At 53.9% G+C, this 15,797-nt stretch overlaps 1 protein-coding gene across 4 annotated transcripts in view; it reads left to right on the top strand.

Moving 5' to 3' along the window:
* The window catches only part of neurl4 (neuralized E3 ubiquitin protein ligase 4), a 250,673-nt gene that overhangs the window by 165,734 nt on the left and 69,142 nt on the right, over window positions 1-15,797 (top strand). For all 4 annotated transcript variants that reach the window (XM_041181342.1, XM_041181341.1, XM_041181340.1 and 1 more), the window contains exon 5: window positions 14,911-14,999. In XM_041181342.1, the coding sequence (XP_041037276.1) occupies window positions 14,911-14,999 (89 nt within the window). The remainder of the gene's footprint in view (window positions 1-14,910; window positions 15,000-15,797) is intronic.

Here is a 15,797-nt window from a genome sequence, read left to right as displayed (position 1 = left end):
CGGTGTGAGTACACAGTGTGAGAGCAGAGAGACAGCGGTGTGAGCACAGTGTGAGAGCAGAGAGACAGCGATGTGAGTACACAGTGCTAGAGCAGAGAGACAGCGGCGTGTGTACACAGTGCTAGAGCAGAGAGACAGCTGTGTGAGTACACAGTGCTAGAGCAGAGAGACAGCGGTGTGATTACACAGTGTGAGAGCAGAGAGACAGCGGTGTGAGATCACAGTGTGAGAGCACAGTGACAGCGGTGTGAGTACACAGTGTGAGAGCAGAGAGACGGCGATGTGGGTACACAGTGCAAGAGCAGAGAGACAGCGGTCTGGGTGCACAGTGTGAGAGCAGATAGACAACGGTGTGGGTACACAGTGCTAGAGCAGAGAGACAGCGGTGGGAGTACTCAGTGTGAGAGCAGTGAGACAGCGGTGTGAGTACACAGTGCTACAGCAGAGAGACAGCTGTGTGAGTACACAGTGCTAGAGCAGAGAGACAGTGGCGTGTGTACACAGTGCTAGAGCAGAGAGACAGCGGTGTGAGTACACAGTGTGAGAGCAGAGAGACGGCGATGTGGGTACACAGTGCTAGAGCAGAGAGACAGCGGTCTGGGTGCACAGTGTGAGAGCAGATAGGCAACGGTGTGGGTACACAGTGCTAGAGCAGAGAGACAGCAGTGTGCGTACACAGTGTGAGAGCAGTGAGACAGCGGTGTGTGTACACAGTGCTAGAGCAGAGAGACAGCGGTGTGAGAACACAGTGCTAGAGCAGAGAGACAACGGTGTGGGTACGCAGTACTAGTGCAGAGAGACAGCGGTGTGAGTACACAGTGCTAGAGCAGAGAGACAGCGGTGTGCGTACACAGTGCTAGTGCAGAGAGATAGCGGTGTGAGTACACAGTGCTAGAGCAGAGAGACAGTGGGGTGAGCACACAGTGCTTGAGCAGATAGACAGCGGGGTGAGTACACAGTGCTAGAGCAGAGAGACAGTGCTGTGAGTACACAGTGCTAGAGCAGAGAGACAGCGGTGTGAGTACACAGTGCTAGAGTAGAGAGACAGCGGTGTGAGTACACAGTGCTAGAGCAGAGAGACAGCAGTGTGAGTACACAGTGCTAGAGCAGAGAGACAGCGCCTTGAGTACAGAGTGCTAGAGCAGAGAGACAGCGGTGTGAGTACACAGTGCTAGAGCAGAGAGACAGCGGTGTGAGTACACAGTGCTAGAGCAGAGAGACAGCGGTGTGAGTACACAGTGCTAGAGCAGAGAGACAGCGGTGTGAGTACACAGTGTGAGAGCAGAGAGACAGCGGTGTGAGTACACAGTGCTTGAGCTTCGAGACGGCCGTGTGAGTACACAGTGCTAGAGCAGACAGACAGCGCTGTGAGTACACAGTCCTAGAGCAGAGAGACAGCGGTGTGAGTACACAGTGCTAGAGCAGAGAGACAGCGGTGTGAGTACACAGTGTGAGAGCAGAGTGACAGCGGTGTGAGTACACAGTGCTAGAGCAGAGAGACAGCGGTGTGAGTACACAGTGTCATAGCAGAGAGACAGCGGTGTGAGTACCCAGTGTGAGAGCAGAGAGACAGCGGTTAGGTACACAGTGCTACAGCAGAGAGGCAGCGGTGTGGGTACACAGTGTGAGAGCTTCGAGACAGCGGTGTGAGTACACCGTGCCAGAGCAGAGAGACAGCGTTGTGAGTACACAGTTGGTAGAGCAGAGAGACAGCAGTGTGAGTACACAGTGCTAGAGCAGAGAGACAGCGGTGTGAGTACACAGTGTCAGAGCAGAGAGACAGCGGTGTGAGTACACAGTGTGAGAGTAGAAAGACAGCGGTGTGGGTACACAGTGTCAGGGCAGAGAGACAGCGGTGTGGGTACTCAGTGCTAGAGCAGAGAGACAGCGGTGTGGGTACACAGTGCTAGAGTAGAGAGACAGCGGTTTGAGTACACAGTGCTAGAGCAGAGAGACAGCGGTGTCAGTACACAGTGCTCGAGCAGAGAGACAGCGGTTTGATTACACAGTGCTAGAGCAGAGAGACAGCGGTGTGTGAACGCAGTGCTAGAGCAGAGAGACAGCGGTGTGAGAACACAGAGCTAGAGCAGATAGGCAGCGGTGTGGGTACACAGTGTGAGAGCAGAGAGACCAGCGGTGTGAGTACACAGTGGTAGAGCAGAGAGACAGCGGTGTGAGTACACATTGTGAGAGCAGAGAGACAGCGGTGTGAGTACACAGTGTGAGAGCACAGTGACAGCGGTGTGAGTACACAGTGTGAGAGCAGAGAGACAAGGGTGTGAGTACACAGTGTCAGAGCAGAGAGACAGCGGTATGAGTACACAGTGCTAGGACAAAAAGACAGCGGTGTGGGTTCACAGTGTCAGAGCAGAGGGACAGCGGTATGGGTACACAGTGCTAGAGCAGAGAGACTGTGGTGTGAGTACACAGAGCTAGAGCAGAGAGTCAGCGGTGTGAGTACCCAGTGGTTGAGCAGAGTGACAGCGGTGTAAGTACACAGTGCTAGAGCAGAGAGACAGCGGTGTGAGTACACGGTGTGAGAGCAGAGAGACAGCGGTGTGAGTACACCGTGCTATAGCAGAGCGACAGCAGTGTGAGTACACAGTGCTAGAGCCGAGAGACAGCAGTGTGAGTACACAGTGTGAGAGCAGAGAGACAGCGGTGTGAGTACACAGTGTGAGAGCAGAGAGACAGCAGTGTGAGTACACCGTGCTAGAGCAGAGAGACAGCAGTGTGTGTACACAGTGCTAGAGCAGAGAGACAGCAGTGTGAGTACACAGTGTGAGAGCAGAGAGACAGCGGTCTGGGTGCACAGTGTGAGAGCAGATAGACAACGGTGTGGGTACACAGTTCTAGAGCAGAGAGACAGCGGTGTGCGTACACAGTGTGAGAGCAGTGAGACAGCGGTGTGGGTACACAGTGCTGGAGCAGAGAGACAGCGGTGTGAGTACACAGTGCTGGAGCAGAGAGACAGCGGTGTGAGTACACAGTCCTGGAGCAGAGAGACAGCGGTGTGAGTAGACAGTGTGAGAGCCCAGAGACAGCGGTGTGAGTACACAGTGTCAGAGCAGAGAGAAAGCGGTGTGAGTCCATAGTGTCAGAGCAGAGAGACAGCGGAGTGAGTACACAGTGTGAGAGCAGAGAGACAGCGGTCTGAGTACACAGTCTGAGTGCAGACACACAGCGTTGTGAGTACACAGTGCTAGAGCAGAGAGACAGCGGTGTGAGTACTCAGTGCTGCAGCAGAGAGACAGCGGTGTGAGTACACAGTGTCATAGCAGAGAGACAGCAGTGTGAGTACACAGTGTGAGAGCAGAGAGACAGCGGTGTGGGTTCACAGTGCTACAGCAGAGAGGCAGCGGTGTGGATACACAATGCTAGAGCAGAGAGACAGCGGTGTGGATACACAGTGCTGGAGCAGAGAGACAGCGGTGTGAGTACACAGTGCTAAAGAAGAGAGACAGCGGTGTGAGTACACAGTGCTAAAGAAGAGAGACAGCTGTGTGAGTACACAGTGCTATAGCAGAGAGACAGCAATGTGAGTACACAGTGCTAGAGCTGAGAGGCAGCGGTGTGAGTACACAGTGCTAGAGCAGAGAGAGTGCGGTTTGAGTACACAGTGATAGAGCAGAGAGACAGCGGTGTGAGAACACGGTGCTAGAGCAGAGAGAAAGCGGTGTGGGTACACAATGCTAGAGCAGAGAGACAGCGGTGTGAGAACACAGTGCTAGAGCAGAGAGACAGAGGTGTGGGTACACAGTGCTTGAGCAGAGGGACAGGGGTGTGAGTACACAGTGCTAGAGCAGAGAGACAGCGGTGTGAGTACACAGTGCTAGAGCAGAGAGACAGCGGTGTGAGTCCACAGTGCTAGAGCAGAGAGACAGCGGTGTGAGTCCACAGTGCTAGAGCAGAGAGACAGCGGTGTGAGTCCACAGTGCTAGAGCAGAGAGACAGCAGTGTGAGTACACAGTGTCATAGCAGAGAGACAGCGGTGTGAGTACAGTGTGAGAGCAGAAAGACAGCGGTGTGAGTACACAGTGCTAGAGCAGAGCGACAGCGGTGTGAGTACACAGTGTCAGAGCAGAGACAGCAGTGTGAGTACCCAGTGTCAGAGCAGAGAGACAGCGGTGTGGGTACACAGTGCTAGAGCAGAGAGGCAGCGGTGTGGGTACACAGTTCTAGAGCAGGGAGACAGCGGTGTGAGTACACAGTGGAAGAGCAAAGAGGCAGTGGTGTGGGAACACAGTGCTAGAGCAGAGAGACAGCGGTGTGAGTACACAGTGCTAGAGCAGAGAGACAGCTTTGTGAGAACACAGTGCTAGAGCAGAGAGACAACGGTGTGGGTACGCAGTACTAGTGCAGAGAGACAGCGGTGTGAGTACACAATGCTAGAGCAGAGAGACAGCGGTGTGAGTACACAGTGCTAGAGCAGAGAAACAGCGGTGTGGGTACACAATGCTCGAGCAGAGAGACAGCGGTGTGAGAACACAGTGCTAGAGCAGAGAGACAGCGGTGTGGGTACACAGTGTGAGAGCAGAGACAGCGATGTGAGTACACAGTGTGAGAGCAGAGAGACAGCGGTGTGAGTACACCGTGCTATAGCAGAGCGACAGCAGTGTGAGTACACAGTGCTAGAGCCGAGAGACAGCAGTGTGAGTACACAGTGTGAGAGCAGAGAGACAGCGGTGTGAGTACACAGTGTGAGAGCAGAGAGACAGCAGTATGAGTACACCGTGCTAGAGCAGAGAGACAGCAGTGTGTGTACACAGTGCTAGAGCAGAGAGACAGCAGTGTGAGTACACAGTGTGAGAGCAGAGAGACAGCGGTCTGGGTGCACAGTGTGAGAGCAGATAGACAACGGTGTGGGTACACAGTTCTAGAGCAGAGAGACAGCGGTGTGCGTACACAGTGTGAGAGCAGTGAGACAGCGGTGTGGGTACACAGTGCTGGAGCAGAGAGACAGCGGTGTGAGTACACAGTGCTGGAGCAGAGAGACAGCGGTGTGAGTACACAGTCCTGGAGCAGAGAGACAGCGGTGTGAGTAGACAGTGTGAGAGCCCAGAGACAGCGGTGTGAGTACACAGTGTCAGAGCAGAGAGAAAGCGGTGTGAGTCCATAGTGTCAGAGCAGAGAGACAGCGGAGTGAGTACACAGTGTGAGAGCAGAGAGACAGCGGTGTGAGCACACAGTGTGAGAGCTGAGAGACAGCGGTGTAAGTACACAGTGTGAGAGCAGAGAGACAGCGGTATGAGTACACAGTGCTAGGACAAAGAGACAGCGGTGTGGGTTCACAGTGTCAGAGCAGAGAGACAGCAGTATGGGTGCACAGTGCTAGAGCAGAGAGACTGTGGTGTGAGTACACAGAGCTAGAGCAGAGAGTCAGCGGTGTGAGTACCCAGTGGTTGAGCAGAGAGACAGCGGTGTGAGTACACAGTGCTAGAGCAGAGAGACATCGGTGTGGATACACAGTGCTAGAGCAGAGAGACAGCGGTGTGGATACACAGTGCTGGAGCAGAGAGACAGCGGTGTGAGTACACAGTGCTAAAGAAGAGAGACAGCGGTGTGAGTACACAGTGCTAAAGAAGAGAGACAGCGGTGTGAGTACACAGTGCTAAAGAAGAGAGACAGCGGTGTGAGTACACAGTGCTAGAGCAGAGAGACAGCAATGTGAGTACACAGTGCTAGAGCAGAGAGGCAGCGGTGTGAGTACACAGTGCTAGAGCAGAGAGACTGCGGTGTGAGTACACAGTGGTAGAGCAGAGAGACAGCAGTGTGAGTACACCGTGCTAGAGCAGAGAGACAGCAGTGTGAGTACACAGTGCTAGAGCAGAGAGACAGCGGTGTGAGTACACAGTGCTAGAGCAGAGAAACAGCGGTGTGGGTACACAATGCTCGAGCAGAGAGACAGCGGTATGAGAACACAGTGCTAGAGCAGAGAGACAGCGGTGTGGGTACACAGTGTGAGAGCAGAGACAGCGATGTGAGTACACGGTGTGAGAGCAGAGAGACAGCGGTGTGAGTACACAGTGTGAGAGCAGAGAGACAGCGGTGTGAGTACACCGTGCTATAGCAGAGCGACAGCAGTGTGAGTACACAGTGCTAGAGCCGAGAGACAGCAGTGTGAGTACACAGTGTGAGAGCAGAGAGACAGCGGTGTGAGTACAAAGTGTGAGAGCAGAGAGACAGCAGTGTGAGTACACCGTGCTAGAGCAGAGAGACAGCAGTGTGTGTACACAGTGCTAGAGCAGAGAGACAGCAGTGTGAGTACACAGTGTGAGAGCAGAGAGACAGCGGTCTGGGTGCACAGTGTGAGAGCAGATAGACAACGGTGTGGGTACACAATTCTAGAGCAGAGAGACAGTGATGTGCATACACAGTGTGAGAGCAGTGAGACAGCGGTGTGGGTACACAGTGCTGGAGCAGAGAGACAGCGGTGTGAGTACACAGTGCTGGAGCAGAGAGACAGCGGTGTGAGTACACAGTCCTGGAGCAGAGAGACAGCGGTGTGAGTAGACAGTGTGAGAGCCCAGAGACAGCGGTGTGAGTACACAGTGTCAGAGCAGAGAGAAAGCGGTGTGAGTCCATAGTGTCAGAGCAGAGAGACAGCGGAGTGAGTACACAGTGTGAGAGCAGAGAGACAGCGGTCTGAGTACACAGTCTGAGTGCAGACACACAGCGTTGTGAGTACACAGTGCTAGAGCAGAGAGACAGCGGTGTGAGTACTCAGTGCTGCAGCAGAGAGACAGCGGTGTGAGTACACAGTGTGAGAGCAGAGAGACAGCGGTGTGAGTACACAGTGTCATAGCAGAGAGACAGCAGTGTGAGTACACAGTGTGAGATCAGAGAGACAGCGGTGTGGGTTCACAGTGCTACAGCAGAGAGGCAGCGGTGTGGGTACACAGTGTGAGAGCTTCGAGACAGCGGTGTGAGTACACAGTGCCAGAGCAGAGAAACAGCGGTGTGAGTACACAGTTGGTAGAGCAGAGAGACAGCGGTGTGAGTCCACAGTGTCAGAGCAGAGAGACAGCGGTGTGAGTACACAGTGCTAGAGCAGAGAGACAGCGGTGTGAGTACACAGTGCTAGAGCAGAGAGACAGCGGTGTGGGTACACAGTGTCAGAGCAGAGAGACAGCGGTGTGGGTACACAGTGTCAGAGCAGAGAGACAGTGGTGTGGGTACACAGTGTCAGAGCAGAGAGACAGCAGTGTGAGTACACAGTGCTAGAGCAGAGAGACAGTGGTGTGAGTACACAGTGTCAGAGCAGAGAGACAGCGGTGTGGGTACACAATGCTAGAGCAGAGAGACAGCGGTGTGAGAACACAAAGCTAGAGCAGAGAGACAGCGGTGTGAGTACACAGTGCTAGAGCAGAGAGACAGCGGTGTGAGTACACAGTGCTAGAGCAGAGAGACAGCGGTGTGAGTACATAGTGCTAGAGCAGAGAGACAGCGGTGTGGATACACAGTGCTGGAGCAGAGAGACAGCGGTGTGGTTACACAGTGCTGGAGCAGAGAGACAGCGGTGTGAGTACACTGCTAAAGAAGAGAGACAGCGGTGTGCATGCACAGTGCTAGAGCAGAGAGGCAGCGGTGTGAGTACACAGTGCTAGAGCAGAGAGAGTGCGGTTTGAGTACACAGTGATAGAGCAGAGAGACAGCGGTTTGAGTACACAGTGCTAGAGCAGAGAGACAGCGGTGTGAGTACACAGTGCTAGAGCAGAGAGACAGCGGTGTGGGTACACAATGCTAGAGCAGAGAGACAGCGGTGTGAGAACACAGAGCTAGAGCAGAGAGACAGCGGTGTAGGTACACAGTGCTAGAGCAGAGAGACAGCGGTGTGAGTACACAGTGTGAGAGCAGAGAGATAGCGGTGTGAGTACACAGTGTGAGAGCAGAGAGACAGCGGTGTGAGTACGCGGTGCTAGAGCAGAGAGACAGCGGTGTGGGAACACAGACCTTGAGCAGAGAGACAGCGGTGTATCTACACAGTTCTAGAGCTGAGAGACAGCGGTTTGAGCACACAGTGTGAGAGCAGAGAGACAGCGGTGTGAGTACACAGTGCTAGAGCAGAGAGACAGCGGTGTGAGTATGCAGTGCTGGAGCAGAGGGACAGCGTTGTGAGTACACAGTGCTGGAGCAGAGAGACAGCGGTGTGTGTACACAGTGTGAGAGCAGAGAGACAGCGGTGTGAGTCCACAGTGTCAGAGCAGAGAGACAGCGGTGTGAGTACACAGTGCTAGTGCAGAGAGTCAGCGGTGTGAGTACACAGTGTGAGAGCAGAGAGACAGCAGTGTGAGTACACCGTGCTAGAGCAGAGAGACAGCAGTGTGAGTACACAGTGCTAGAGCAGAGAGACAGCGGTGTGAGTACACAGTGCTAGAGCAGAGAAACAGCGGTGTGGGTACACAATGCTCGAGCAGAGAGACAGCGGTATGAGAACACAGTGCTAGAGCAGAGAGACAGCGGTGTGGGTACACAGTGTGAGAGCAGAGACAGCGATGTGAGTACACGGTGTGAGAGCAGAGAGACAGCGGTGTGAGTACACAGTGTGAGAGCAGAGAGACAGCGGTGTGAGTACACCGTGCTATAGCAGAGCGACAGCAGTGTGAGTACACAGTGCTAGAGCCGAGAGACAGCAGTGTGAGTACACAGTGTGAGAGCAGAGAGACAGCGGTGTGAGTACAAAGTGTGAGAGCAGAGAGACAGCAGTGTGAGTACACCGTGCTAGAGCAGAGAGACAGCAGTGTGTGTACACAGTGCTAGAGCAGAGAGACAGCAGTGTGAGTACACAGTGTGAGAGCAGAGAGACAGCGGTCTGGGTGCACAGTGTGAGAGCAGATAGACAACGGTGTGGGTACACAATTCTAGAGCAGAGAGACAGTGATGTGCATACACAGTGTGAGAGCAGTGAGACAGCGGTGTGGGTACACAGTGCTGGAGCAGAGAGACAGCGGTGTGAGTACACAGTGCTGGAGCAGAGAGACAGCGGTGTGAGTACACAGTCCTGGAGCAGAGAGACAGCGGTGTGAGTAGACAGTGTGAGAGCCCAGAGACAGCGGTGTGAGTACACAGTGTCAGAGCAGAGAGAAAGCGGTGTGAGTCCATAGTGTCAGAGCAGAGAGACAGCGGAGTGAGTACACAGTGTGAGAGCAGAGAGACAGCGGTCTGAGTACACAGTCTGAGTGCAGACACACAGCGTTGTGAGTACACAGTGCTAGAGCAGAGAGACAGCGGTGTGAGTACTCAGTGCTGCAGCAGAGAGACAGCGGTGTGAGTACACAGTGTGAGAGCAGAGAGACAGCGGTGTGAGTACACAGTGTCATAGCAGAGAGACAGCAGTGTGAGTACACAGTGTGAGATCAGAGAGACAGCGGTGTGGGTTCACAGTGCTACAGCAGAGAGGCAGCGGTGTGGGTACACAGTGTGAGAGCTTCGAGACAGCGGTGTGAGTACACAGTGCCAGAGCAGAGAAACAGCGGTGTGAGTACACAGTTGGTAGAGCAGAGAGACAGCGGTGTGAGTCCACAGTGTCAGAGCAGAGAGACAGCGGTGTGAGTACACAGTGCTAGAGCAGAGAGACAGCGGTGTGAGTACACAGTGCTAGAGCAGAGAGACAGCGGTGTGGGTACACAGTGTCAGAGCAGAGAGACAGCGGTGTGGGTACACAGTGTCAGAGCAGAGAGACAGTGGTGTGGGTACACAGTGTCAGAGCAGAGAGACAGCAGTGTGAGTACACAGTGCTAGAGCAGAGAGACAGTGGTGTGAGTACACAGTGTCAGAGCAGAGAGACAGCGGTGTGGGTACACAATGCTAGAGCAGAGAGACAGCGGTGTGAGAACACAAAGCTAGAGCAGAGAGACAGCGGTGTGAGTACACAGTGCTAGAGCAGAGAGACAGCGGTGTGAGTACACAGTGCTAGAGCAGAGAGACAGCGGTGTGAGTACATAGTGCTAGAGCAGAGAGACAGCGGTGTGGATACACAGTGCTGGAGCAGAGAGACAGCGGTGTGGTTACACAGTGCTGGAGCAGAGAGACAGCGGTGTGAGTACACTGCTAAAGAAGAGAGACAGCGGTGTGCATGCACAGTGCTAGAGCAGAGAGGCAGCGGTGTGAGTACACAGTGCTAGAGCAGAGAGAGTGCGGTTTGAGTACACAGTGATAGAGCAGAGAGATAGCGGTTTGAGTACACAGTGCTAGAGCAGAGAGACAGCGGTGTGAGTACACAGTGCTAGAGCAGAGAGACAGCGGTGTGGGTACACAATGCTAGAGCAGAGAGACAGCGGTGTGAGAACACAGAGCTAGAGCAGAGAGACAGCGGTGTAGGTACACAGTGCTAGAGCAGAGAGACAGCGGTGTGAGTACACAGTGCTAGAGCAGAGAGACAGCGGTGTGAGTACACAGTGCTAGAGCAGAGAGACAGCGGTGTGGATACACAGTGCTGGAGCAGAGAGACAGCGGTGTGGTTACACAGTGCTGGAGCAGAGAGACAGCGGTGTGAGTACGCAGTGCTAAAGAAGAGAGACAGCGGTGTGCGTACACAGTGCTAGAGCAGAGAGACAGCAATGTGAGCACACAGTGCTAGAGCAGAGAGGCAGCGGTGTGAGTACACAGTGCTAGAGCAGAGAGACTGCGGTGTGAGTACACAGTGATAGAGCATAGAGACAGCGGTGTGAGAACACTGTGCTAGAGCAGAGAGAAAGCGGTGTGGGTACACAATGCTAGAGCAGAGAGACAGCGGTGTGAGAACACAGTGCTAGAGCTGATAGACAGCGGTGTGGGTACACAGTGCTAGAGCAGAGAGACAGTGGTGTGAGTACACAGTGCTAGAGCAGAGAGACAGCGGTGTGAGTACACAGTGCTAGAGCAGAGAGACAGCGGTGTGAGTACACAGTGCTAGAGCAGAGAGACTGCGGTGTGAGTGCACAGTGTGAGAGCAGAGCGACAGCGGTGTGGGTACGCAATGCTAGAGCATATAGACAGCGGTGTGAGTACACAGTGCTAGAGCAGAGAGTCAGCGGTGTGAGTAAACAGTGCTAGAGCAGAGAGACAGCGGTTTGAGTACATAGTGCTAGAGCAGAGAGACAGCGGTGTGAGTACACAGTGCTAGAGCAGAGAGACAGCAGTGTGAGTACACAGTTTGGTATCAGAGAGACTGCGGTGTGAGTACACAGTGCTAGGGCAGAGAGACAGCGGTGTGAGTACACAGTGTGAGAGCAGAGAGACAGCGGTGTGAGTACACAGTGTGAGAGCAGAGAGACAGCGGTGTGAGTACACAGTGTCAGAGCAGAGAGACAGCGGTGTGTGTACACAGTGTCATAGCAGAGAGACAGCGGTGTGAGTACACAGTGTCATAGCAGAGAGTCAGCGGTGTGAGTACACAGTGTCATAGCAGAGAGACAGCGGTGTGAGTACACAGTGTGAGAGCAGAAAGACAGCGGTGTGAGTACACAGTGCTAGAGCAGAGCGACAGCGGTGTGAGTACACAGTGTCAGAGCAGAGACAGCAGTGTGGGTACACAGTGTGAGACCAGAGAGGCAGCGGTGTGGGTACACAGTGCTAGAGCAGGGAGACAGCGGTGTGAGTACACAGTGCTAGAGCAGAGAGACAGCGGTGTGAGAACACAGTGCTAGAGCAGAGAGACAACGGTGTGGGTACGCAGTACTAGTGCAGAGAGACAGCGGTGTGATTACACAGTGCTAGAGCAGAGAGACAGCGGTGTGCGTACACAGTGCTAGTGCAGAGAGATAGCGGTGTGAGTACACAGTGCTAGAGCAGAGAGACAGTGGGGTGAGTACACAGTGCTTGAGCAGAGAGACAGCGGGGTGAGTACACAGTGCTAGAGCAGAGAGACAGTGCTGTGAGTACACAGTGCTAGAGCAGAGAGACAGCGGTGTGAGTACACAGTGCTAGAGCAGAGAGACAGTGGTGTGAGTACACATTGCTAAGGCAGAGAGACAGCGCTGTGAGTACACAGTGCTAGAGCAGAGAGACAGCGGTGTGAGTACACAGTGCTAGAGCAGAGAGACAGCGGTGTGAGTACACAGTGCTAGAGCAGAGAGACAGCGCCTTGAGTACAGAGTGCTAGAGCAGAGAGACAGCGGTGTGAGTACACAGTGCTAGAGCAGAGAGACAGCGGTGTAAGTACACAGTGTGAGGGCAGAGAGACAGCGGTGTGAGTACACAGTGCTAGAGCAAAGAGACAGCGCTGTGAGTACACAGTGCTAGCGCAGAGATACCGCGGTGTGAGTACACAGTGTGAGAGCAGAGAGACAGCGGTGTGAGTACACAGTGCTTGAGCTTCGAGACAGCGGTGTGAGTACACAGTGCTAGAGCAGAGAGACAGCTGTGTGAGTACACAGTGCTAGAGCAGAGAGACAGCGGTGTGAGTACACAGTGCTAGAGCAGAGAGACAGCGGTGTGAGTACACAGTGTGAGAGCAGAGTGACAGCGGTGTGAGTACACAGTGCTAGAGCAGAGAGACAGCGGTGTGAGTACACAGTGTCAGAGCAGAGAGACAGCAGTGTGAGTACACAGTGTGAGAGCAGAGAGACAGCGGTGTGGGTACACAGTGCTACCGCAGAGAGGCAGCGGTGTGGGTACACAGTGTGAGAGCTTCGAGACAGCGGTGTGAGTACACAGTCCCAGAGCAGACAGACAGCGTTGTGAGTACACAGTTGGTAGAGCAGAGAGACAGCAGTGTGAGTACACAGTGCTAGAGCAGAGAGACAGCGGTGTGAGTACACAGTGTCAGAGCAGAGAGACAGCGGTGTGAGTACACAGTGTGAGAGTAGAAAGACAGCGATGTGGGTACACAGTGTCAGGGCAGAGAGACAGCGGTGTGGGTACTCAGTGCTAGAGCAGAGAGACAGCGGTGTGGGTACACAGTGCTAGAGCAGAGAGACAGCGGTGTGAGTACACAGTGCTAGAGCAGAGAGACAGCGGTTTGATTACACAGTGCTAGAGCAGAGAGACAGCGGTGTGAGTTCACAGTGCTGAAGCAGAGAGACAGCGGTGTGAGTATACAGTGATAGTGCAGAGAGACAGCGGTGTGAGAACGCAGTGTTAGAGCAGAGAGACAGCGGTGTGAGAACACAGTGTGAGAGCAGAGAGACAGCGGTGTGAGTACACAGTGTGAGAGCACAGTGACAGCGGTGTGAGTACACAGTGTGAGAGCAGAGAGACAGGGGTGTGAGTACACAGTGGTAGAGTAGAGAGACAGCGGCGTGAGTACACAGTGTGAGAGCAGAGAGACAGCGGTGTGAGTACACAGTGTGAGAGCACAGTGACAGCGGTGTGAGTACACAGTGTGAGAGCAGAGAGACAGGGGTGTGAGTACACAGTGTCAGAGCAGAGAGACAGCGGTGTGAGTGCGCCGTGTCAGAGCAGAGAGACAGCAGTGTGAGTACACAGTGTGAGAGCAGAGAGACAGCGGTGTGAGTACACAGTGTCAGAGCAGAGAGACAGCGGTGTGAGTACACAGTGTCAGAGCAGAGAGACAGCGGTGTGAGTACACAGTGTCAGAGCAGAGAGACAGCGGTGTGAGCACACAGTGTGAGAGCTGAGAGACAGCGGTGTAAGTACACAGTGTGAGAGCAGAGAGACAGCGGTATGAGTACACAGTGCTAGGACAAAGAGACAGCGGTGTGGGTTCACAGTGTCAGAGCAGAGAGACAGCAGTATGGGTGCACAGTGCTAGAGCAGAGAGACTGTGGTGTGAGTACACAGAGCTAGAGCAGAGAGTCAGCGGTGTGAGTACCCAGTGGTTGAGCAGAGAGACAGCGGTGTGAGTACACAGTGCTAGAGCAGAGAGACATCGGTGTGGATACACAGTGCTAGAGCAGAGAGACAGCGGTGTGGATACACAGTGCTGGAGCAGAGAGACAGCGGTGTGAGTACACAGTGCTAAAGAAGAGAGACAGCGGTGTGAGTACACAGTGCTAAAGAAGAGAGACAGCGGTGTGAGTACACAGTGCTAAAGAAGAGAGACAGCGGTGTGAGTACACAGTGCTAGAGCAGAGAGACAGCAATGTGAGTACACAGTGCTAGAGCAGAGAGGCAGCGGTGTGAGTACACAGTGCTAGAGCAGAGAGACTGCGGTGTGAGTACACAGTGATAGAGCAGAGAGACAGCGGTGTGAGAACACGGTGCTAGAGCAGAGAGAAAGCGGTGTGGGTACACAATGCTAGAGCCGAGAGACAGCGGTGTGAGAACACAGTGCTAGAGCAGAGAGACAGAGGTGTGGGTACACAGTGCTAGAGCAGAGAGACAGCGGTGTGGGTTCACAGTGTGAGAGCAGAGAGACAGCGATGTGAGTACACAGTGTGAGAGCAGAGAGACAGCAGTGTGAGTACACGGTGTGAGAGCAGAGAGACAGCGGTGTGAGTACACCGTGCTATAGCAGAGCGACAGCAGTGTGAGTACACAGTGCTAGAGCAGAGAGACAGCAGTGTGAGTACACAGTGTGAGAGCAGAGAGACAGCGGTGTGAGTACACCTTTTGAGAGCAGAGAGACAGCGGTGTGAGTACACCGTGCTAGAGCAGAGAGACAGCAGTGTGTGTACACAGTGCTAGAGCAGAGAGACAGCAGTGTGAGTACACAGTGTGAGAGCAGAGAGACAGCGGTGTGGGTACACGGTGTGAGAGCAAAGAGACAGCGATGTGAGTACACAGTGCTATAGCAGAGCGACAGCGGTGTGAGTACACAGTGCTAGAGCAGAGAGACAGCCGTGTGTGTACACAGTGCTTGAGCAGAGAGACAGCGGTGTGTGTACACAGTGCCAGTTCCAAACAAGTCTCTGCATTGTCAGTTGAGATGTGCACCTGAAAGATCGCTGTGAGTGTGTTGCTGCGGACAGGGTTGGTGGTGCCTTTGTTGGATTCTGGAAGCTGTTTAAGTGTCTCTTCCTGTTACAGGGACAATTATGATGAGCGGATGTGGAATTCTGACCAACGGGAAGGGGACACGGAGGGAATACTGTGAGTTCAGCCTGGATGAGCTACAGGTAATGGCGGGGGCATCCAGGCTCTGGAGGGGGGGACCAGAACTCGGGGCCATCAGTATAAGACAGTCACTAATGAACCCAATGGGGAATTCAGGAGAAACTCCTTTACCCAGAGAGTGGGGAGAATGTGGAACTCGCTCCCACAGGGAGTGGTTGAGGTGAATATTATCGATACATTTAAGGTGGATAAACACACGAGGGAGAAAGGAATAGAAGGATAGGCTGAGAGGGGGGGGTGGGAGGTCGTGTGGAGCATCGAAGCTACATGAGCCAGTCATGAGAACATAAGGACCTGGAGTATGAGTAGGCCATTCAGCCCTTGAGGCGTCTTTGCCATTCAGAATGACCATGGTTGATCTGATTGTGGCCTGAAGTCCATTTGCTGCCTGTACCCTCTAACCTCCGACTCTCTTGTAGATCAAAAATCCGTCTGACTCAGCCTGGAACATATTCAGTGACCCAGCCTCCACTGCTCGCCGGGGAAGAGAATTCCCCAAAATTAACCACCCTCTGCAGAGAAATCCCTCCTCATCTCCATCTTCAATTGGAAACCCCTTATTTTGAGACTGTCCCCTAGTTCCAGGTTGCCCCACACCCTCTCAGCATCTCCCCTGTCCACCCCCCTCAGCATCTTTACATGTTTCAGTAAGATCACTTCTCATTTCCCTAAACTCTGTGCGCATATATAAAAAGCCCAGACGGGCCCAATGTGTTTGTAAGCTCATTCCCAGTGATGGGAGTCGCCCCCAGCCCCAAACCTCGGAGCCAGGGAAACCAGCACCTCAGTTATCTGGGCCC

This window comes from Carcharodon carcharias (assembly GCF_017639515.1).
Source record: "Carcharodon carcharias isolate sCarCar2 chromosome 33 unlocalized genomic scaffold, sCarCar2.pri SUPER_33_unloc_1, whole genome shotgun sequence".
NCBI classification, from domain to species: Eukaryota; Metazoa; Chordata; class Chondrichthyes; order Lamniformes; family Lamnidae; genus Carcharodon; species Carcharodon carcharias.
This window is presented reverse-complemented; position numbering and strand designations above follow the sequence as displayed.